Consider the following 23,424-nt stretch of genomic DNA (forward strand, 5'->3'; position numbering starts at 1 on the left):
ATCAGGTACCAAGTAGAGAGATGAAAATGGTGGTTAAAGAGGAGTGACTGTACTACAGTCTATTTTGTGATCTCTTGTAAAAACCATTTCAAAAAGGACAATGGTTTTCAGCGGGATAGGGAAAGAAAACATTTGCAAAATGTGCCAGTATCAGCTCAGCACACATTTTAACTATTTCCCCCACCCCAGAACTTTTCTGTAGAAGTAATAACATAAGAATAACAAAATGGTTTATTCTAGCTTCATCTTATTGAAGATCTTTTTATGTACAGAAACTGTAAAAAAATCTTTGAGACTTTGTTTAAGAGCAGGCATACGTGCTGCTGAAATAAAGTTACGGGCACTGGAAAGAAACTGAAAATTCAGTTTGCTGTGATCAGGGAATGAGGCAGTTGGAGAGGTTCTCTCCCTCATCAAATATCTTTGATGACATCTTCAAGCTCCTCTTTCGTGTACATGTGGAACTTCATTCCAGGTTGCACTGTTGCAAGCTGCAAGGACAGAGGGAAAAGAATTGCAAATGTCTATACAAGTAACAAGTGACTGCATTAAACATAGAAGATAAAGCTTACTGCACATGGAACAGATGTTACCATTAGACTGTCTGGAGTGTTCTGCCTTGTGGATCATTCCAGCCAGACACATATCAGCTCCCTAAAATAGCTTCCTGAAACTAAAATGACTACCAATATGCTCTTACTTTTGTACAGCAGAAACTGAACTAAGATTCTTTTACTAAACATGCTTGGGTTCTGTTTTCTTTTGACAGTATTAATATGATAACTTTTTATTCTGCAATGCATTCCTTTAAGCTTATTTGAATCCAGTTCACAACATTTCTTCACCCTCTACCCCCTCTCCAAAAACAGTGAGAGAAGATTATGGAGTGCCTAGTTGGCTGTGCTTAAATCACCACAGTTAAAGAGAGGCCTCCTGCACACAGAAATGGTAATGATCCCTTTCCAAATGTACAAACAATGCACATTTAAGAGATGGACTCAAGAACTACTTAAGATGGGTTTTTTTCAAAAGCAAGTCAAGACTTTTTGTCTGGTTTTGTATATTATCAGTTTCAAAATACTGAGGTAACTTGGATGGCAAAGAAAGCAGATAAAATATTTCCATGTTTTCTAGAAAACTACCAATGCTACGTACTGAAATACTTTTTTCAATACTTTATACACAGTATCTCAGTAATTCTTGGGGAAAGTGTGTTAAGTAAAGGGCACTATTATACTCGTATCACAGACTGGATTACTAAATGAGAAATTCCAAGTATTATGTGTCTTCTTTACTTCTGTAAAAGAGCTCAGTGTAATTATGCATCTGTTTCCAATAACCTTTTGGGAAGCAAAATAATTCAGGAGGTAACAATACTGCAACTTTCAAAAACACCTGGTGGACCAAAGATTAGGAATTAATTTGCCAATGTGACAGGTATTATCCACCCCCATTCCACTTTATCCTGTTCTTTATTCTGCTCAGTCATTAATTCTGAACATCCACTGCACCATCAGATGAAAAGGAAAAATGAAGCAGGGTCAAGAAGGTAGCGGGTAAAGTGATCAAAGCAGTGATAAAAGATGAATCCAGGAATACTCCTAAAATACATATATACTCCTTCATGAGTGCAACCCCATTTAAAGCAGGCAGTTTTCCAGTTGCTAGACTTGGAAATTGCTAATCCAACTCTTACCAGGATTCAGATACAGTTTATTGGCCCTTATCCAACTTATTACAGTATCCAGGCATTGATCCAGGGTCAATGGATGCAGTAGAGTTGAATATCATCATCATACTGATAGTATATAATGCCCTAACTAGTCCTGCAGACAGAACTGGAACGATCATTCTACAGTGTCCTCTACTGCTACCAAGCAGAACTGGTCCAGTAGAATACCATGGTCAATGCTACAGAAGACCACAGAGATGCAGGAGGGACAACAGGACAGCACTCCCCTATCTTTCACCCAGAATCATTCATCAGAGCAACCAAAGATGCTCCAGTACTGTGCCCTGGGCCTGAAGCCAGATTAAGATGGGTCCAGTGGTGTGTTCTCTCCATGGGCATCTGAAATTGGCCAGCCACCACACACCCAAGCACCTTGCCAAAAAGAAGATATTAGTGACGGAAAAGTAGTTCTCATATATATGTGGGCCCAATGAAGTCCTCTATAGAAGCAGGCAGGCTACAACCTATTTCAAAGCACTAGGCACCTTCTCCTGACAATGAAATATTTGGTACACCCTGATCACACCTAATCAATCCATGTCTATCTTATATCTTATCAGAGAAAATTGGCAAGGGTCAAGCCTACATGGGATGGGATGAACTGATTCAACCCCATCATCAGGACACAATAACCTAAACTGATCCCACAAAATTCACCAGATGGGACACTTACTCCTTGAAAGTGCCTAGCAAAATTATCCCAGCACGTAACTAAGGGTTCCACTCTCATCTCTCTAAGCCAGGTCTGATCTTCTCTGCACAGAATGACATGGCTAGGTAACATGTCGAGGATGAAATAGTAGAGGCAAAGTAATACTTTTCAGTCAGTCCCACTGCTGTATAACATGCACAACAAAGTCTTGCCACTAATTTTAACTGTACTCTGTGGTCTGCCAAATTTGCAAACCATCAGGAAATGCATTTCCCAGAGCCTAGACAAATCAAGTTTTTACCACAGCATCCATTCACTGTCTGTAGAGAGCCTTCCTTAACTTTTTAAGAAGTTAACACATGTAATAAAAAGTGAAGCTGTTGTCATCTGTGTGAGATGACAGAACTCTCACTTCAAAGCTAAGGAACATCAAGTTGTTAAGAGACCAGCAACAGCAGATAGGAGATCTTCAACTATGGCAGCAGCTTAAATGTATTTACTCAGGACACAGAAGGAAAGCACTTCTCTTTATCAGCACAGTAAAATACATACCTCAATGTTAGTTGCATTCAGTTTTTCTTCCATAACTTGTTTCAGAATGACAAGGGATGACTTGATTGCTTCTTTCAGTGTCATTGACTGTTCAGAGAAATCAAAGAGATTAAGAAGTTAACAGAAGTTAAGAGAAATCACAGAAGTACACATGACAACTGCCATATGAAAGCTGCTTTTGTTCTCCATGTGGAGGAGCTCTCTTGGAATAAACTATTTTCTCTAGGATGATACATACTAAAAAGGATGGCAGTGGCATACAAAAAACTGCATATTCTGTATGGTGAGGGACCACATATGAAATGAATCCCTAGATCTTTTGCCATGGTGGCTTGGAATGATATGAAGTAATTAAATAATTATTCATCCTGTGTTTCAGTATTTTTGGAAATCCTAGTACACATGAAGACACAATTCCCTGCAATGAAAATAACTGTACAGTGAGAGATTCAATCCTGAATTTCAGAAGAAAATTTAAGTAAATACTGATAACTTGATAAAGCAAGATAACATTGGGTTTTTTTCATGTCTCTGACAAAATTCATCTTTAATTTTAGAAGAACAGAGGTAAGCATTGCAGCCATCAAGTCAAATATTACTGCACTTATTATTATTGAAATATGAAAATTTGCTTCCCTCATGACAAATATTTCTAGAAAATTGGCTCAAGTGAAATTTTGAGATCCAATTTAAATAAATCATACAAATGTGAAAGATTGTGAAATGCCAACAACAGGCCAATCATGTCACAAGTAGTTTGCCAATTATATTGATCTATAGTGATACCTTCTCAACACCTTACAGCTGATTTATACATAGACTTCTGGTATGTATTCTGTAATCAGGCGACATAGCTGTCCTTTGAATACTTCTTTTTAATCAGGAGGCAACGGTTTTGCAACAGTTTTTAGAAATTACATTTCACACAACAGTTCTTGTTGTGAGTAAAACTAGCATGAATGTCAAACTTGTTCTTTTCACCCCTTGTTCTCTCACCAGGGAAAACCAGTAAACAGTGTTTTATGGGACCAACAAGCAAGCCAAGATATGTCTTTTAGACCTCATTCTGTTACCTTGTGATAAACCTCTTGCAGAGAGCTTTGTGCACCTTCTGAAGCTGATCCAATTGCTCTCGCATCACACTGTACAAATGTTCCAGAAGGGTCCATGTGAAACCTACAAAAGAAAAGATAACAACAGAATGAACAGGGGATTTATACACCAAGAAATTTCCCTACCAGTGATACAGTACTGCAATATAACATGGCTTACAGGAAGTAAGTTCAGTAAGAGGTTTAGAAGGATTCTGCAAGCATTATCTGTTCTGATAAGAAATACAGTGCATGTATGGCAGCAAAGTATTACATTTGACGAAGTGGAAAGAGTAATAATTGGCCAAAGATATTATGTACTTTGGACCTAGAAAATATGGTGGTCTGTATACGAAACATTCAAAAGAAATTACAGGAGAACCAACAGAATATTCAAATGATTAAGAAATTCCTAGAAGAGATACTGTATTATCTTGGTAGTGTTCCCTAGAATGCTATCCTGACATGTGGCAGACGTCAAAGAACTACCTCAGCATCAGAAAACACTCCAGAACAGTGTATCAATCACTATCAGGTAGGTGAAAATACCTTTTGCTCACACATGAAGTACTTTGGATCTGAAGTGGTATCTTTGGGGAAAATGCTAAGTAACTTAAAGGCAGGTGGAACATATGTGGGCTGCATACAGCCCTTTTGTATCCTCAAGATTCCACTAAGTTGACTGACTTTTGAGACAGGGAAATCTTCACCATAAAATGATACACCAGTCTTAGCTCCAATAGATGTCATAATGAGAAAGAAATATGTAGCCCTTGTTGAGATATTGATTCAATGCAGTGTAACAGAGGTGGAGAAGGTGTGGCTCACAATTGGCTCCCAGAGCCATTTTTGAAGCCTGTGGTGTCTCCTAGGATCCCCATGCAAGCCTCCAAACTCCCCAAAAATTGTTTTAATTTTTTTCAACCATGTTTAGCTCCCAAATTAATGTAAATATGCAAAATAACAAGAAAACATGGCAGCTTCGCTCCTCTTGGCCTTCTGTAAAACAAAAATTTGGTTGAGAGCAACACTGGAAGAGCCATCACATTGTGTCCAGCTTCATGTTTGCAGAGGTTTCAGGTAGCAAGTAGTACATAGCAGAGATTGCAAACCTGGGTCCTGTTAAATGTCGCTGGACTCCAGCTACCATCAGCTACAACCAAGGGTGGCCATTAACAGAGCTAATGTCTACAACATATGGACTACTAAAGATAATGTCTATAACATATGGATGGCTACATGTTTCCCACTCCTGGCATATATTATCTTGCCTATGTAGATGATCAGATACCCATCAAAGAATGTGATTTTCAAAAATTCAGATAAGTACATTTATTTTCTTGCAATCATTTTGTCCATAACTGTTCTTACTTTTAATGAGATTACTCATTTGTTTCCACTCATTCTAAGCATTAACTGTAGTGCTAACAATGTTAAATAAGAGGAGGCTTGGAGGACAAGAAAGACACAAAAAAGATAACAATTGAACATGTAACCATTCTGAATAGCCTGCTCTTTCAACTACATTTTATTTTAATGAATTATCATTTTCATTTATTTATACAGTGCTATCAATGTACTGTACATGGCACTTTACAAGGAGGAGGAGGAGGAAGAAGAAGAATCAGCAAACTGATTGGTGACAGAAAGTGCAGTTAATACTTGGACATCCATGTAAATGACAATTATCTATAAATTATCTTTACTACTAGCAATAGCATATTGTACATGTATATGTAAATGTCAAATTTAATTTTTAAGAAAACTGTTTAACCAATTTCTATAATGGACACCTCCCCCCCCCCAAACCTCACTCACATCATTTGAAATGATCTACTCTCCTATGAAATTCAGGAAGGCATGTTTCTTTAAAGACTGCTTGGAACTTTGAAGTGCACACCGCATTTGGTTACAAGTGCTCTCCTAACCCCACCCAAAGAATGCCGTAGCAGACGACAGGTATTATGTTACCAGTGGCTCTGCTGCTCTTTTCAAAAAGACTAAAGAATATTTGGACCTTCTTTATTCCTTCTTTATGTTTACTCTGAAATTCTGCTTATTCAAGTATACAAATGTATTTAAGTGTAACTCTGCTGTATGTACAGCATTGTGTTAACTCAAGCAGTTCCTCTGCATTTTTCCATGAAAAGAACTGACTTTCCTGAATTACAATAATTTGATCAGTATAATTGGAAAATACAAAGCATTTCATACTGACACAGCTACAGAGGCATCTATTAGTCAAATCCATCACAATATGCTGCCTATCAACTGCATTTCCATCCTAGGTTATTCCAATATATCAAGAGCATTAGGCTGTGGCACTATACCATTACCAAAATGAAGTTCAAAACATCTGGAGGGTCAGAGGTTTCCCACACTACTTTAGTGGGAAGTAGTTGTTAGCTTGTATATTTCCTATACTCTATTTTAGTGATGGTTACAGGGGCTTCCACAGGATCTTGGGAGGGCTACACATATAGAAGATTTTCACACTTGCCTGCATCGCTGGGAAGTTGCCCGCTAAAAGATTTCTTCTTTTTCTTCTAGATGCAGTTTGTGTCAAGAAGAATCTCCCTGCTTCCCTGTTTTCTTTGCAACAATGGAAGGACGCTACAGAGGGAGCTCCGTTTCCTTGAGGATTAATGAGCACTTCCAGCGTTCAGACAGAGAGGCTCATTTCCCCTTGTAGCAACTTTTGGAGGGCAATTTCCCAGCGATGCAGGCAAGTGTGATCGTCAACTTGCCCTGCACCACCAACAAGCTTTCAGTGCCTCCAAAATTATCTTTGCTCTCAAACGGCCAGTTGCAGCTGCCCAAACCTCACTGGAGGGTGCTGCTCACCATTTGCAATTGCCTCCCCCATAAGGCCTGCACAAGCCTTCATTTCTTATTTTAGAAAAGTCCTATGGAGGCCAAAACACTGTAGAGTCATTGTTAGACATCTGTTTGATATTTAGAGAAATACATTTTTATACATTTAGGGAAATACTATGTTATTGCCCCCCACCACCAAAAAAATGTTTTGAGGTGAAAGAACCCGTGCAGGGTTGCCAAAATGACTCTGGGGCCACCTTTCATCCATGGAGCACATTTTGCCCACCCTTGCACTAGCCCAATAGGGTATTGATGCTGCTTGCAGAACCAATGCAGTACACACCTACAAATATAATAGTTCCAAGTCAGTAACCTTAACTTGTAGTTAACTTTTAATAGAATTCTAGGGAGTTCAATTTCCTAACCAAGATATAAAACTGTAACAAACACCCTGGCTTGAAAACACACAAAACAGAGTGAAGAAAGAAAGACTAAACTTACAACTGAGGTCCCTTTTCATCGACTCCTCCAAAGAGCAATGCCACACCAAACGGCCTTGACTGGAAAAAAATGGCAGAATGATCAACAGTTTAATGACCAAGTAACTGGATACTGACAAAAAACATACATTCAGAATATAATTGATACAATCACCTACTCACCATAGCACCTGGATCAGCATCTTCCTCCCCAAACTGTAATGCTAAGTTGGACACTGCCTGTGTCACACTCTCTACAGTCATGATTTCATTGTATGTAAACCAGTGATTCTGAGAAGAAGGGGGGAAAACAGTCTGATCTACATTTTTACACAATGGCTTTTTGATTACTGCATGTGCAGACACACTTCCTATTAGTGTATATGAGCAAAACCTCTAACAGAAATAATAAAGAAGCTTATTTTAGTCTTAGGATAAGAAATTTCAAATGTCTTCAGTTTGGATGCTTGCATCTTCATCAGATATGACATTACACCCTCACTGTCTAAGTGCTCTACAGTTGACAAGCTTGACAGGTGTCCTACCATAATATAAATTAAAAAGACATAGCAGGATGGTGCACACTATTTTCTTATTGTGCCCTACTAGAAGACAGTGCTTCACAAATTAGATTTTGGCCTATGTAGCCCTTTGCTTCAAACAACATTTGGAAACTCAAAATATATCAAAAATATATTTAACTTTTCTTAAGACCCTCCCAGAGTAAAATGTCATTATCTCTATTCTTCTAGGTAGCAGGAACCAAGCAAGAGATTCACATGTCATTGCAATGCTGTGCCAAGTGAGATGCAGAAGGAATTGGGGCAGGTCATCCATTAGGTATACTTAAAAGTCATGTATCATAAAACAAGATATTCAGCAGCCTTCCCCAACCTGCTGCCACCAATGGCTATCCAGAGGGCACTAGGTTGAAGGAGGCTTCTCTAAAGCATTTTGAATCCAGACTTGGGAGTGAAGCACATGGATCTGTAGGAGCAGCCACTGGCCGCTCCAGCCACAATCACACTAATACCACAGTGACTGCACAGCCTGCTCCTGAAGGAGGCCACCATCGCAAGTCCCAAGCTGTGCAGCCAGGAGCCAGTTTTTTCCCATTCTTTTTAGCCCCAGTCCATTGGACCAGAGCACGGCAACAGAGTGGCTTCTGGCTGCTTTGAAGGTGTGTCATTTGAACACCACATCCCCAAAGCAGTCAAAAGCCACCTTATTTAGCCCATGTGTTCTGGACCTTAGTTAGGGTCCATTTACATTTCTCTAACCATACAAAAATCACATCTTCTAAGAGCAGTTCCAACACAGGCTGAAGTTTGAGATATCTGAACATGAAAACTGACTGCCTAGATCCCAACTACAGAAATCAGCATCCTATGATAGGGTCATTTAAATGTCAGCCCATCTGCAAAGAATAAATAGTACAGAAAAGTGGCTCATTTGTAGTGAGGGTGACATTAAACGTCTCTTCAGTCTCTCCTGAAAACTCCCAAAGAAAGCACTTACACAGCCAACCAGAAAGATTACTGGGCTCACTGGCTGGGACAGACTATTCTATTTAAACATACTACCTTCAGAAGCAGAGATCTCAAAGTTATTCTGATTATGTAAATAAAAAACTATGCCTGCACTGAAAGATTTATGCTCACTTTTTGTTAATTTGAGGTGACTTGAGTAGCAACTTTTACTACTTCAGAAAACACTGTTTGCTACTCATTTAATACTACTTCCCTTTGCCCAACAGAGTATTTCAAAATGGAAATAATGCTTTCATATATATGTTCAGTGGTGAAAGATAAATGTTACCTGTGTTTCAACTCTTGCTTTGTCAATTAATGTCTTTGCATCAGCTATTAAACCACTCATTGCACAGCCTGAAGAAAAATGAAAATATATAAGCATCACACAATTTTAAACTTTCAGCACACTACCCAGTGAGGAAGTTTCCAATTAAGCATACAGCCCCTACATCATTCAGGTTATGTCCCAACAACTGGAAGACAAAAGAGAAAAGAGTTCAAGGCACAAATTGCATCTTACAAAAACTTGTAAACTGACTGCTTTGGACACCTAGGATTATCACACAAAGCAAAGTAGCATCTTGAGTCAAACTTGAGTCAAGAAGCACCAACTAATTCATTTCTTGGAGCTTCTGAGATTTGGGTATGAGACTAAAACCCCTAGATCTGCTGAGTAAAACACATCTGTTTTACAGGTGTGCTGAGTAAAACACATGTATATTCCTCTACATGGACATTGCCTATACATGGACATGGATATTTTTCTAGATTAGCTGGCAAAAATACAATGAAACTAAAATGGTAAATTGTAGGTTTATAGTGTTTTATTTGTTTAATGTTTTATATGTTCAATGTCTTATATGTTTATTGTTTATATGTATATTATATAATTATTCAATAAAAATAAAAATAAATAAAATGGCATGGAGAGATCTTTCAACTTCCCAACAACACACACTATATGAAAACTCACTAGCATTTCAGGAGCATGGAGCAAACCTAAAGGTTTGTACCACAAGGTAAAACATGCTATCAGTCCAATGGCCACAGCTACAGATCCTATACAAATAAGTTTAATTCCCAGTCATCTTCATGTATTAAAGAAATACTAAAACATCTGTGATAGATTCTTAGATTTTTTTCACAAAATGAAAATAACCTCACTAATGTCTATAACCTACGTCCCATGAAAAGTTAATATTGTCCTTGAGTAGTGAAGAGATCAGGATAACAGTCAGTACAGAGAAAGAAAGATACATAGAAAAAAATTCCTGAGGAGCAAGCTCCAGTTTTCAAGGAGGGTGTGTGCGTGCCTGTGCAAGAAAGTGTCTTGAGCACAGAGGACATGCTAACATTAGTGGTCCAATCAGTGAGCTTCCAGCACAGAACCTGGCTGGGGATCAAGCGTTTACATTGCAATTCCCTGCCCTCCAAGTTCTAAATTTGGGGACAAGCTTTCATTAGTGAGGTCAAACAGAAGCAAGTTACAGCTGCTGCTTCCTACTCCTGCAACTATGTCCTGCTGGCCCAGAGCCTGGAAAACCAGTGACCAGTACCATTAAATATTAATTCCCTCCCTACCAAATAAAGTCTGCACACAGCTCTGTGGGCTGTACTATAGGAGGTCTGCAGAGGAAGGTTTTATGTATGCACATGCTATATTAATATTTAATAAATAAATAAGCTTTTGTTACTCTTACCTATGTGAGAATCTATTTCAACAATTTTCTCAATACTGCTGGGTTCCATAAGTGGGGACGTGATCCTCTTCTCCACAGCCAGGCACACCCCTTCTGATGTCTGAATTCCAATTGCTGTGGAGCCAAGCTATTTTTTAAAAAAAGAAAGAAAAGATAATCACTATCAAACTATTTCTGATATTTTATAGAACTGTTTATCTCATCAACATAACTTTAAATGCATCCTAACTAGTATTTCTGATTACCAGAGCCAAATTACAGTTACCTCAGTTAACAAAGCCTCTGAAAAAGCACCTCCTTTTGACAAATACTTTTTTCTGCCCATCCAGCCTCTTTTCTTTTCCTCATCCTTGGCTTATCGGGAGGTTTTGTTTTTGTTTTTTAACAGAACTGGAATTGGGTGACTGATGACCAGTACCATTAAATGGAGAAACCTAGACTTTCAGTTGCCAGGTTGCAACAGAGTGTCTGCAGTAAACAATGCAGCAAAACATGAGTGGGAAAGAATGGGACACCCCCAGCCAATCTTATTCTAGTTGTGTGTGCCTGCTTGTAACAGGCAAAGTAACAGCAGCTGTCTCTAGGATCCCTTACTGAGCATGCATGAACAGCAAAACAGAGAAAAAGCAGGAAAATTAATTAGCCAGCCTCATCAATTACCACTAGTATGTTAAAAAAAAGTACACAACTATAGGTGTGGTTACCAAAATGAAAATCATAACCTAAGCAGAGGCTGGTGAAAGTGTGTGTGTGGGGGGAATCTCCGGATGCATTTTGGGAGATTCTTTAAAGTACCTGAAGAGGGTTCAAAATGTTTTTGTTTACTTACTGTATACCAGGCTTACCTGACCTGGTTGCTTCATTTCACATGTGCATATTGTTAGTTTTGAATAAAAAATCTGATGAAACATGCAGAACTGCTCTTTTTGCAGTACAGGAACCTATTCTCATTCTTTGAATGTTATTTCTACCTCTGGTTCCAAATTTTATGTCAATCAAATACTGTAATAGCCAGGAACATATCTATTTAATTAACTGGGGTATACATGAACTCTACACACATGCTGCCAACTGAACAATTACAGGTCAAAAATACATTCACATAAAAGGTAATCTAAGAGTTAAAGTCATATCCCCTGTATTGTTTCAGTGTTCAGCAATATCCACTGTTCCAAGAACAAGTACTTCAAATTATGAAAATATAGTTTCTAGATCAAGGGAAGTAATAGTGCCACTCTATTCTGCTTTGGTGAGGCTTCACCTGGAATACTTTGTCCAGTTCTGGGCACCACAATTCAAAAAGGATGCTGACAAGCTGGAGTGTATCCAAAGGAGGACGACTAAAATGGTGAAGGGTCTGGAAACCATGCCCTATGAGGAATGATTTAGGGAGCTGGGTATGTTTAGCCTGGAGAATAGATGGTTAAGAGGTGATACGATAGCCCTGTTTAAATATTTGAAGGGATATCATATTGAAGATGGAGCAAGCTTGTTTTCTGTTGCTCCAGAGTATAGGGCCCAGAACAATGGATACAAAACTACAGGAAAAGAGATTCCATTTCAACATTAGGAGGAACTTTTTGACAGTAAGAGCTGTTCAACAGTGGAACACAATCCCTCAGAGAGTGGTGGAGTCTCCTTCTTTGGAGGTTTTTAAACAGAGGCTGGATGACCAACTGTTGGGGATGCTTTGACTGAGAGTTCCTGCATGGCAGGGAGTTGGACTGGATGGCTCTTGTGGTGTCTTCTAACTCTATGATTCTATTAATTTATAATTCCAAATTCAGAAGAACTTTAAATCTACCAGCTTACCAGTTTGGTTCACAAGGTACCTGCAAAGTGGAGCTCTGAATATAAAAAATTGACATAAAAGACACATTTCACATTAGCCTGCACTGCTATATCTACAATTGAGCTATTCCCATTGCACAGGTATACCTCTGTTAACAATGTAGATATGTTCCTGAGCATTACCTCTTCACCAGAAACTTTGGTACTGGGGCAGGAATAACAAGAATAGGGATAGGTTTCTATACCAGAAAAAGAGCATTAGCTTAGACATGTTTCAGCAAACTTTTTACCCAAAACAAACAAGATGCACATGTGAAATGAAACAGCCAAGTCAGGTTAGCCTTGCGTGAAAAAACAAAAACATCTGGATCTTCTAGAGGTCACTTCAAGGTTTCTTCCAAAATGCCTTGAGGGATGGGTTTTTTTCTTTTACCACTCACTGGTGATCAAACTTACAACAGATCTATGCATTTGTAGCATGCTAGGCAGATATGGTTTGGATTATCTTCTCTCCCCTTTTTTCTGTTTTGCTCTTGACACATGTTCAATAAGGGACTCTAAAGGCAGCTTCTGTTTACCTTGCCTGTTGTGAGCAGCTATATTGTGAATTCACACAAACCTGCCCATCTCCCCTCAGGTCGTGTCCTGCACATGTTCCCTCATTATGCTGCTATGCAGCATCCAATTGGAACCTTAGGGGAAAGAGCAGGAATGCTAATGGAAATTGACAATCTTTACAGGATAACACCCTCTGATTTGATTTGCCTCTTTGAGCACCTGAACTCAGTCATCATGGAAACCTCCCAACTTAAGCCAACTTCCAAGACATCCTCGACACTGATGGATTAGAAAAGGAAAAGAGGGCCAGACAGGCATTAAAAAGACTATAAAAAGAAGTTCTTAGAAGCTTTATTAACTAAGATATGTCAGTGTTTGTTGGTCATGTTCAACCCAGAGAGTTTTCAGTTCAAGGATGATTTATAAGAGATCAACCATCAAAGGATATGGAGCTTGGGTTGAGCAAAGCTGCACCTTTCACCAGTTTACATTATGAAGATAGCCATATACTAATTTTTTAAAAAAGTTTTTTTTTTTTAAAAAAAAAGAGGTTTTATTATGGTGAAACAATACACCAGCTGAGATGAAGTGATACACTATCTGCCCTTATTCTTTCATATGTATCTTGCCATAAGTCAGCAACGACTTGAAGGCACACACAAATTATGACTACTGAGTCTACTAATTAATTTGCATTGCCAATAAAGTCATATCACAGAGAAGCATTGTCATGCCTAGAAGCTACCCATTCTTATTACTATAAAGTTTTAGGCATGTTAGTCTGCACATTAGTTTCCAAATTATTGTACTTAGTGTTCTCACATGTGTCAATTAAATGCCAGTTCTTTCTTCACAAATATCTATGCCTTGATAGGCCTTGGTAGTCAAACTGAAAAAAATGAACTCCAGGTTCTTTCCTGTCATCCAACAAGGAGTCATCTGCCCAGTGTTCCAGCAAGGAAGTAGCACACTATCTTGGTCACTATTGTGGGAGAAGCGCACCATATATATCTAAGGCAATATTCTGATTTGGTCACCTGGAAATGGGTGAAATGGTGGGGAGCTTAAAGTGATGCCCATTCTAAGGTTAGCTAAGAGAGGTCAAGGACTACTTCAGAAATGTAAAATAAACACCATCTACCTCTGCAGCTTCACAGCTATGAGGAAGGCTGGGCATCTATCACATTAGCTATATAGTGGTTACACAATCACTATGGCAAGTACAGTGTCTGAAAACATCAAAGCCTAAACAATAAGCATCTACTCATACAACCAGCAAAACAGGTGAACCAAGATTTCAACTGCACCAGCTGTTCCTATGCAATAGACATTTCTTCTACATAATGGAAATTAAGAGATCTGGTTCTCACAGTTGCACTTACCTATTCTCTTATCTCACAGGAGGAAAAGTATGTATTGGACTAAGCTTATGGCAGGATGAAAAAAACAGTTCTGCTGGCTGCTAAACCAAATTACGCAATGAAAACTGAAAAACTATTATAATTGCCTACACAATGTAAATATTTGATACAGTCATTTTTATTTAGAAAATTCTAGTTTGTCTGTGAAACTTTCTATTGATGGGATGAGGTAATTCCCTCTCCCCCCCCCCCCCCCAACTGTAAAATAGCATACCAAGAAACATTCATTGAATACTGCTGCACAGTATACAGAGCTGAACAGGGAATAGTGCTTGTAGGGAAGATTGCAAGAACTAAAGTATGACTGAGCCCAGGAAAGTCTCTGAGGTAGCCATAAAGCAGAGTGGGCAAAGACCAACCCTCCATATGTTGATGGATTGTATCTCTCAGTATTGCTAGTTGAGACTGATGGGAGCTACAGTCCAACATCACTTGGGGGGCTGCACCTATGTCCCTTGCTTTTAAATCTTTTCCCCTTGATCATGCAGGTGTTACGACTTAAGACAAAGAAGTGTATGTAAAAACTAAGCAAACACAAAACTAAGGTGTTCCTACATGTTCTCACAAAGAACAAGGTGTACTAGCTCCACAACCCAAGAACAAAATTTACAGTCCTCTGAAAGACAGTACTAGTTGCTGTCTTCTATGAAATTACTATGCCAAGTTCATTAAAAAAAAGTATTCTAAATGGGTTTACTCTTCAGTTCACAGAAGAGACAGTAATTAATATTTTGACAGGGATGAATCCACAGCGTTCTCTAGACAAAAATGCCAAATACCCATTTAACACAGGTGTACTGTGAACAGGAATAGTCATAGCCCACAATGTATTTTTCTCTGGCAAGGAAGGGAGGGAAGAGAGAGTGAAAGAGAGCTCCACATTTCTTGCCGTATGCAGAAAGGCAAAATGGGATGGTATTGGATTCTGTTGGGTGTAGTACTTTACAAGAAAAGTATTATTTTACATTCCTGATTGGTCCTAGACCTCCTGTGACGAATATGGCTCCCTCTCACCTATTACAGAGTCATTCTTGAATAATTACTCCAATTAATGTGATACAGAAATTTCAGCTATATTTCAGCTGTATGCAGCTGGATACAGTTAAAGAACACAAGGCCAGTCCTTGACAGAAAAACAATACAATTATAAGGGGTGCTATCTCAATTTGTATGCTCCAAAAAGTACACTTTTGGGGTAACAGTGCTAAAATTCTGCAACTCAGTCTTAGTTATTTCTTTGACATTTCCCATTCTAATCCAGCCACCTTTGTGGAACATCATGTATTTTGTATTTAAAATAATCATTTTGAAACGCTTATTGTACCTTGATAGCTTCAATAGCATATTCCACCTGGAATAATCTTCCTTCTGGAGAAAAAGTGTTCACACCCCTACAATTGAAAGACAGAAGTCAAACTCACAACCTAGAAGATCAGAATCTTCAAAAACACGTGTCAGACAATTTATTCAATGGAAACAATGGTATCTACTCAAAAAAGCAAAGGCATTTATTTAATAATTCCATTTTTGACCAACAGAACAACCACACTTTTTCACATGATATAGAACAGTGGTTCCCAAAGTGGGTGGTACACCCTCCCCTGGGGTGAAAGGTTCCAGGGGGACAGTGAGGTAGAAAGGGAGCACTAGAGTGGCAGTGAGATAAAAAAGGGACGGGGTACCTTCAGTTAAAGTATTGGTTTGCAGAAAAGACAAAGGAAACCAGCAGTCTTTAGGATGGGGATTACATTAAACTGCTTTCCAGCATCCCCAGAAAACCACCACATAGCTTCGCTGATCATTTTCTTTCGTGGTACCTCCTGCTCCTTGCCTACCTATGTGAGTTCACTCCCTTACCGGGTGTCTTTTGCTACTAGTAGCAATTGGGAAGCAGGGCATTGTTTCTGTGGCTCAGCGGCACCATTTTGGAACAGACTGGAGTTAGAGCACATGGTGGCAGGGGAAAAGTGGCGGCAAAAAGGAGCTTTCACATTTGAGACCCTGCCTGAGCTTTGTGAGCTTTGCTGGGACTTGGCTAGCAGGTTAGAGTTGAGCTGCTGCTCCTGCTTTCTTCCATCAGACAGGGTGAAGGAAGAAGTAGCAGAGGAAACAAATTTTGGGGGGAGGGGGAGTGGACATTTGAAGTTGTGTGAGGAAGACATGTCTCTGGGGAAGGAGTATCTGTGCTCGATTCTCGGAAAGAGCGCTTTGTCTCCTGTCCAGAGCATGTAGCCTCTGTCAACCCCTTACAACACACTGGCTCCGCCTTTCTCTGCCTCATGAAGCATTGAGAGTCCCTCCTCTCTAGAAAGAAGCTTCTCCTTTGCACCTGATCACCTTGGGAGCAGCCTGGAGCCCTCTTGTCTGCACTGGCCTTTGCTTCAAGGCTGGCATAAATAAGAGGCTTCTCGGTTACTGCTTAGCCAGCTGCTTGGTTATTGCACCCAAGTTGGCTGGGTGCAAGGGAAGCAGCAACCAAGACTGGTTGTTTTGAATTTGCAGTAGAACAGGTAAAGGTAAATGTTTTCCCATGTCAAGATTGTTATGTTGTGTCTGATTGTAGGGGGTGGTACTCATCTCTGTTGCTAAGCCAAGGGAGCCAGTATTTTCAGAGACTATTCTGTGGTTTGTGGCCAGCACAACTACACAGAGAACAGTAGAATAGTACACCTAATATCAAAAAATATGTGCTGGGGAGGCGCTATGGTTGGCACCCAAAAGGAAGGAGGTGGTTGCACCAAAACATTTGGGGACCACTGATAGACCCTGTTAAAACACAAAAAACACCAATAAAATAATAAAACAGTGTAGGATAAGGCCTAAGTAAAATAGATTATGCATTATCATGTAATAAAGATCATCAAATGGGCAGAGGTCCAGATACATGCATACCGGTACATAGTCTGTATGTTCTTCAGCACATCTGTCACCATTAGTCAAAATATATGTTTGGTGAAATTAAATTGTTTTGTTCATGTAACACTGCATTCCAACAAACTGGCTAGTGTTTGCACCTTTGTTTATAGATCTACCATAGCTGTTACTTAGTTTTCACTGAGAAATTCACTTGTCAACTCCCTACTTTTAAAATAAATAATGACAGGTTAAAAAGGGAAACATTTAATTTACTCAAGAATTCAAATATGAATGACACAAGAAGGCTCACTGTGGCCAGAAGTAGACGGGTCAAAAGGACGGTGCCAACCCCAATTGCGCCAGGACTGTGACAACCACATGGGCCTGGGCCTGATCCAGGCCACCGGAAGGAGCAGATCATACCTGCTCCTTTTTGGCACAGTTCCTCTTGTTTGGTGTGGTGTCATCACAGCTTCTGGCTACATTCAGGACATGCATCATCTAAATGCCACATCCCCAACATGGCTGGAAGCTGAGGCTTTCTGCCTGTGTGTTTTGGTCCTAATATGACACTACAAACAGTTGTCATTGGCCAATATTCTATTCATTAAAAAAAAATTATATATGTACTTTGTTGTGAATAAGCATCTACAACACAACCCCCATGCAGCTGAAATTAAATCTACCAAGGACTTTGAACAATGAGGTATCATGGCACCTTACGTTCCACAAAACAAACTGCTCTATAAACACAAAACATCTGGGTGCAGAACTGTTCCAACAGCTTGCAAGAGAAACATGCCTTAGTTTTACTTATGAATATCATGATTTGCTGAAGTGGCTCACCTAACGTTCTCTGGGAAATTTGTCAGTTCCCCCAAATTTCCCAGAAGAAACACAAAAACAAACTAGCATAGACTGGCTTTTGCCAACAGAGAGCCCTGAAGTATGGGAAAATATGAATCACAACTAAATTTATGAAGGAAGTTTGTAATCTGTGCTTCCCAATAATTTTTGATACTATCGTCCTCCTAAATTGCCAGTGTGCTTGCCAATATATTTTAAACCTATACCTGACCTTTCTGCCCTCTCAAATGCTTGTAGCTTTTAATAAATGTTACCCAAGACTCTACAAATGTATTTGATAGTTTCTGCATAATTTATTTAATTTTTGATTTAATTTTTCTAATGTTCATTTTAAATTTTTTATAATACACCTCCAAGTTGACATTGAAGTGTTATTTAGCTTCAGCAGATAGAGAGGAACAAATGATACATAAGTTCTGCCCAGCTCAGTGTAACTGAAAACAAAAGCAAAAGCTTAAAGACTCGTCATTATGACTAAGGAAATTGGCTGAGGCCTACTATTTCACAAGGCAATATATTAAATCAGTGCTACCTTCAACCTTATTTATACATTTCTGAACAACAGATAACTTGAGAAAGGGGCATAAAGCCCTCCACCAGCAACTCACATGCCAACTACTATGCTTTATGATGGTGCTTTGGAAACACAAAACAAGGAAGAGGAGGGCGATTAGGATTAATTAATATGAGGAAAAATAATTTGACAACTTTGCGGGTTCATTTTTAAAGAAGAACTCAGTCCTCCTCGAGTAACCTTTGCATTACTGCTGGACATTTTATGTCTGTGGTTTAGCCAGCATAAAACTTTGTAAAACTCACTTGTTCAGCAGAAAAAGGAAGCAAAGCCTGCAAAGGGGTTCACTCAACCTATACCTACTGCTAAAACAGAACTCTTCTAAATAAGAGATGATGTGTGTCCCAATTGTAGATTTGGATAAATAGAAATTAGATTTTCACCCATTTTAAGAGACTTCCCTCCAAGAGTGCATGACTTACACACAAGCCCTTACAAATAAGATCACTCATCAGTTTATGACAGATATACACCATTTCTCAGGTATGCTAGACATGAGATCCCATCTGATCTTGGAAACTAAGCGGGGTCAGCCTTGGTTAGTACTTGGATGGTAGATCACCTGTGACTATCAGATGCTGGGAGCTATATTCTAGAGAAGGGAACTGGCAAAACCATCTCTGACTATTCCTTGCCTAAGAAAACCCTAAGAAACTCATGGAATCACCATAAGTCTACAGGTGAATTGAAGGGACACACAATCCTGCACAGAAAGCACTGCAGTAATTCATTCTGGTTTTCTCAGTAAGCAAAACTTATGGTGACCACATGAATGAATGGGAGAGCCTAAATTCCCTAAAGGCACCAAATCTTGGATGCTAAACAGGGTCAGCCCTGGTTATTACTTGAGTGGAAGGCTGCCAATGAATACCAGGAGCTGTAGGCTACATTTTAGAGGAAAGAACTGGCAAAACTACTTCCTAGAATTCCTTGCCTAAAAAACCTGGGAAAATCATGGGGCCACTATAAGTCGACAGGTGACTTGAAGGCACAAGCACACAATCCTGCATAGAAAGTACTGCAGTACCGTAATTCAGCCTAGTTTTCCCAGTAAGCATGACTTACGACCATATGAATAAATGAGAGCTCTTGGGCAAGTCACATGCTCTCAGCCCAGAGGTAAACAATGACAAACGTCCTCTGAACAAATCTGACCAAGAAAAACCCATGGTAGGATGGCTGTAGGATTGACCTAAATTGTAAATGACTTCAAAGCACACAACAACAACAAAATACCCTAAAGGTGTCAGATCTTGGAAGCTAAGCAGGATCAGCCTTACTTAGTACTAGGATGGGAGGCTTCCAGCAAAGACTAAGTGTGGATGGGTGGATGGCTATGTATTTTAGAGGATAAAACAGGCAAAACCACCTCTGGCTATTCTTTGTCTAAGAAAACCCTGGGAAATGCATGGGGCCACCACAAGTGGACAGGTGACTTGAAGGCACAATCCTGCATAGAAGCAAACACACAATCCTGCATAGAAAGCACTACAGTAATTCAGTCTGGTTTTCCCAGTGAGCATGACTTACGGTGAGCACATGAATGAGTGAGAGGACCTAAATACCCTAAACGCACCATATCTTGGAAGCTAAGCAGCACCCACCTCAGTTAGCACTTGGATGGGAGCCCGCCAATGAAGACCAAGTGTGGCAGGCTATATTTCAGAGGAAGGAACTGACTACTCCTTGCCTAGGAAAACCCTTTGAAATTCATGGGGCTGCTATGAATTGACTTGAAGGTACAAGCACACCCACCCATATGCATGCAAGATGTTGTTGTGTGTTGTACGGCTTCAGGTCAGAGCTGTTCAACAGTGGAGCACACTCCCTCTGAGAGTGATGGAGTCTCCTCCTTTGGAGGTTTTTAAACCGAGGCTGGATGGCTATCTGTCAAGGGTGCTTTGATTGTGTGTTTCTGCATGGCAGAATAGGGTTGGACTGGATGGCCACAGGGTTTCTTCCAACTCTATGATTCTGTGAAAAGTAGCCCTATCAATGGTTTTTTTTCTTGGAAAGATTTGTTCAGAGGAGGTTTGCCATTGCCTTACTCTGGAGGTTGCAAGAGTGAGCTGGGAGAGGATAATGACGTTTTGAAATAGTAGGCCTCAGCCAATTTCCTTAGTCATAATGACGAATCTTCAAGCTTTTGCTTTTGTTTTCAGTTACACTGAGCTGGGCAGAACTTATGTATCATTCATTCCTCTCCATCCACTGAAGCTAAATAACACTTCAAGTTGAAAATATCAACTTGGAGGTGTATTTTAAAAAAAATAACAATGCTAGCAAAATTAAATCAGTTATGCAGAAATTATCAAATACATTTGTAGAGTCTTGGGTAACTAACATTAATTGTAAACAAATGCAGTAAGAAGGGTCTTCTCACTACCCTATCATCTTCAGAAAAAGAGGGTGTGATGTGAGCAAGGGCTTTTTGGTGGCTGCTTCTAGCCTCTCATATTCTGCCAAGGCAGACTAGCCTGACCTCTTGTTCTCCTGCTAACAGGCAGACATCTTTAGATTCATTTAAGCTTTGTCACTTTTGAGAAGGGACCAAAATGTTACTACTTTCATTCTTCTGTTTTTTAATCTATTTTATATTTTAATCTTTAAAGCATTTTATACTTAAATTAATTTTACAAGTTAAATTATTTAAAGTTACAAGCTTTGTATTAAAAGCTACAAGCATTTGAGAGGGCAGAAAGGTCAGATATAAATTACTGTATATATACACTTGTCCCTCCATATTCGCTAGGGTTAGGGTTAGGGACTGCAAATAACAAAAACGCCATGTTTTTACCTGAGAGGACACCTCTCTAGGAACCTCTAGGTCCTCCAGGGCAACTCTGTGGTCAACGTCCGACAGACACTGACCATAGAGCTGCACTGGAGGAGCTACAAAGGCCTAGTAGAGCATTCTCTCTAGGAATCTTTATGTCTTTCAGTGCAACCTTTAGTTAAAGTTGACCATAGAGTTGCAATGGAGGACCTAGATATTCCTAGAGAGAACACATTAATCAAATCTGTGAACAATCAAATCTGCAAAAGTCAAAGCCACAAATATGGAAGGATGAGTGTATATTTCCAAGTGTACTGGGAATTTAGGAGGAAGACAATAAGGCCACCCAGTGGGTTTTGTGACTTCAGTTGGGAATCAAACCCCAGTCCCCAGAGTCTCAGTCCAACGTTCAAACTACAACAAATGAGTAGCTTTCCCTCTTAAGCAAGTCTGCAGTTATGACACTTCGTTGCGAGTTCAATCCCAACCAGGGGCTCAGGCTTGACTCAGGCTTGCATCCTTCTGAGGCGGCTAAAATGAGAAACCAGCTTGATAGGGGCAATTAGCTTATACACTGTAAACCATTTAGAGTGGTATGAAGCGGTATATAAATGAAGCTGCTACTGCTATTGCTATGACATCTGTGACTACATGCCCTGAGGTGACCCTATCATGGGGGTGATTTCCTTGGCAAGACTTGTTCAGAGAAGGTTCGCCATTGCCTTCCTCTGGAGGCCGAGAGAGTGTGACTTGCCCAATGCCACCCAGTGGGTTTTGTGACCAAGTTGGGAATCAAACCCCGGTCTCTTAGAGTTGCAATGCAACACTCAAACCACAACAAACAAGTAGCTTCCTCTCTTAAGCCAGTTTGCAGTCATAACATTTGGTTGCGAGTTCAATCCCAGGCAGGGGCTCAGGCGCGACTCAGGCTTGCTCCTTCCGAGGCAGCTAAAATGAGTACCCAGCTTGATGGGGGCAATTAGCTTACAGTTCTAAACCGCTTAGAGCTGTGGTTCTCAACCTTTGGCTCTCCTAATGTTTTGGACTTCAACTCTCAGAAGTCTCAGGCACAAAAGTTGAGAACCACTGCCCTGGAGGCTGAGAGAGTGTGACTACCATGTGGGACCAAGGGGTCTGAGCAGGGATTCGAACCCTGCTCCCCAGAGTCTCAGGTCTAAAACTGTTCCTTGGGGCACCAGAGTTCCCTGACAGAGGAGGCTAAATGCCTCACAAACACTACAATTCCCAGAATCCCCTAGCATGGAACCAGGGCGGTTAAAGCAGTCTCAAACTGGGCTGTTTCTGCAGTGTGTGTTTTGGACGCAGTCCCCAATAGGCTGAAACCACTAGGCCACGCTGTCTCTATGCATCATGGAGGGTAGCAGGGCGAAAATCTCCCTGTATCCCGGAAGGAGTGAGGGAGAGGACCCCCAAGGAAGGAAGCAGTGGGCTCCAGCCAGTGGGGTGGAGGGCAGGGGCCGGAAGTAGCTCCCCACTTCCGGTGGCGTGTGAATGAAGGCAGAGAGGGAGCCACCGTGACTCAGCCCCGGCTGGGCCCAGGCCGCGCTGCCTCTGCTCCTCCTCGGGCCTAAACCCACCTGTCGTACTCGGAGCGAGTGAGGAACATGTTGTCCTGGCAACGGGACAGGAAACGCTGCGAATCGGACTTCCGGGAAGCCGCTACTGGATCTCGGGGTCGATGGCGGCCCTGTCAGCAGCGCAGCACCCGGTTCCTCTCTCTCTCTTTCCACAGCGTCCCGCGCATGCGTACAGCGACCCGCCCACCAATAGGACTCCGAAGCGGGCTCTTACAAAAGGTGCGCCGCGATTGGTTTGGAGCGCGCACGCGTACCCGGCGCTGATTGGTTCAGCGGTTGCCATGGGCTGTGGAGAAGCCATTAGTCCCGCCCTCTCGCTTTGGCTGCTAAAAGGAAAGAGCTTCTATGGCAGTAAATGGAGGCTGGGAGGGGGCGGGGCTTGCACGCAGTGACGTCACCAGGTTTGACGTCACCTGGTGAGGCAACTC

The 23,424-nt window shown here is 40.6% G+C and overlaps 1 protein-coding gene across 2 annotated transcripts; it reads right to left on the reverse strand.

Moving 5' to 3' along the window:
* Positions 1 to 213: 213 nt before the first annotated feature.
* On the reverse strand, positions 214 to 23,164 carry PSMA5 (proteasome 20S subunit alpha 5). 2 transcript variants are annotated; one of them, XM_042462773.1, is made up of 9 exons: positions 22,997 to 23,164; positions 15,650 to 15,716; positions 10,556 to 10,682; positions 9,142 to 9,209; positions 7,507 to 7,614; positions 7,346 to 7,404; positions 4,010 to 4,112; positions 2,937 to 3,023; positions 214 to 491 (listed from the first exon to the last, which is right to left on the reverse strand). In XM_042462773.1, the coding sequence occupies exons 1-9, from the start codon at positions 23,023 to 23,025 to the stop codon at positions 414 to 416; spliced, it is 726 nt and encodes a 241-aa protein (XP_042318707.1). In that variant the 5' UTR covers positions 23,026 to 23,164; the 3' UTR covers positions 214 to 413. The 2 variants fall into 2 exon arrangements, with proteins under 2 accessions (XP_042318707.1, XP_042318708.1); XM_042462774.1 differs by lacking the exon at positions 7,507 to 7,614.
* Between the last annotated feature and the right edge of the window lie 260 nt (positions 23,165 to 23,424).

Source organism: Sceloporus undulatus, chromosome 4 (assembly GCF_019175285.1).
Source record: "Sceloporus undulatus isolate JIND9_A2432 ecotype Alabama chromosome 4, SceUnd_v1.1, whole genome shotgun sequence".
In the NCBI taxonomy this organism is placed as follows: Eukaryota; Metazoa; Chordata; class Lepidosauria; order Squamata; family Phrynosomatidae; genus Sceloporus; species Sceloporus undulatus.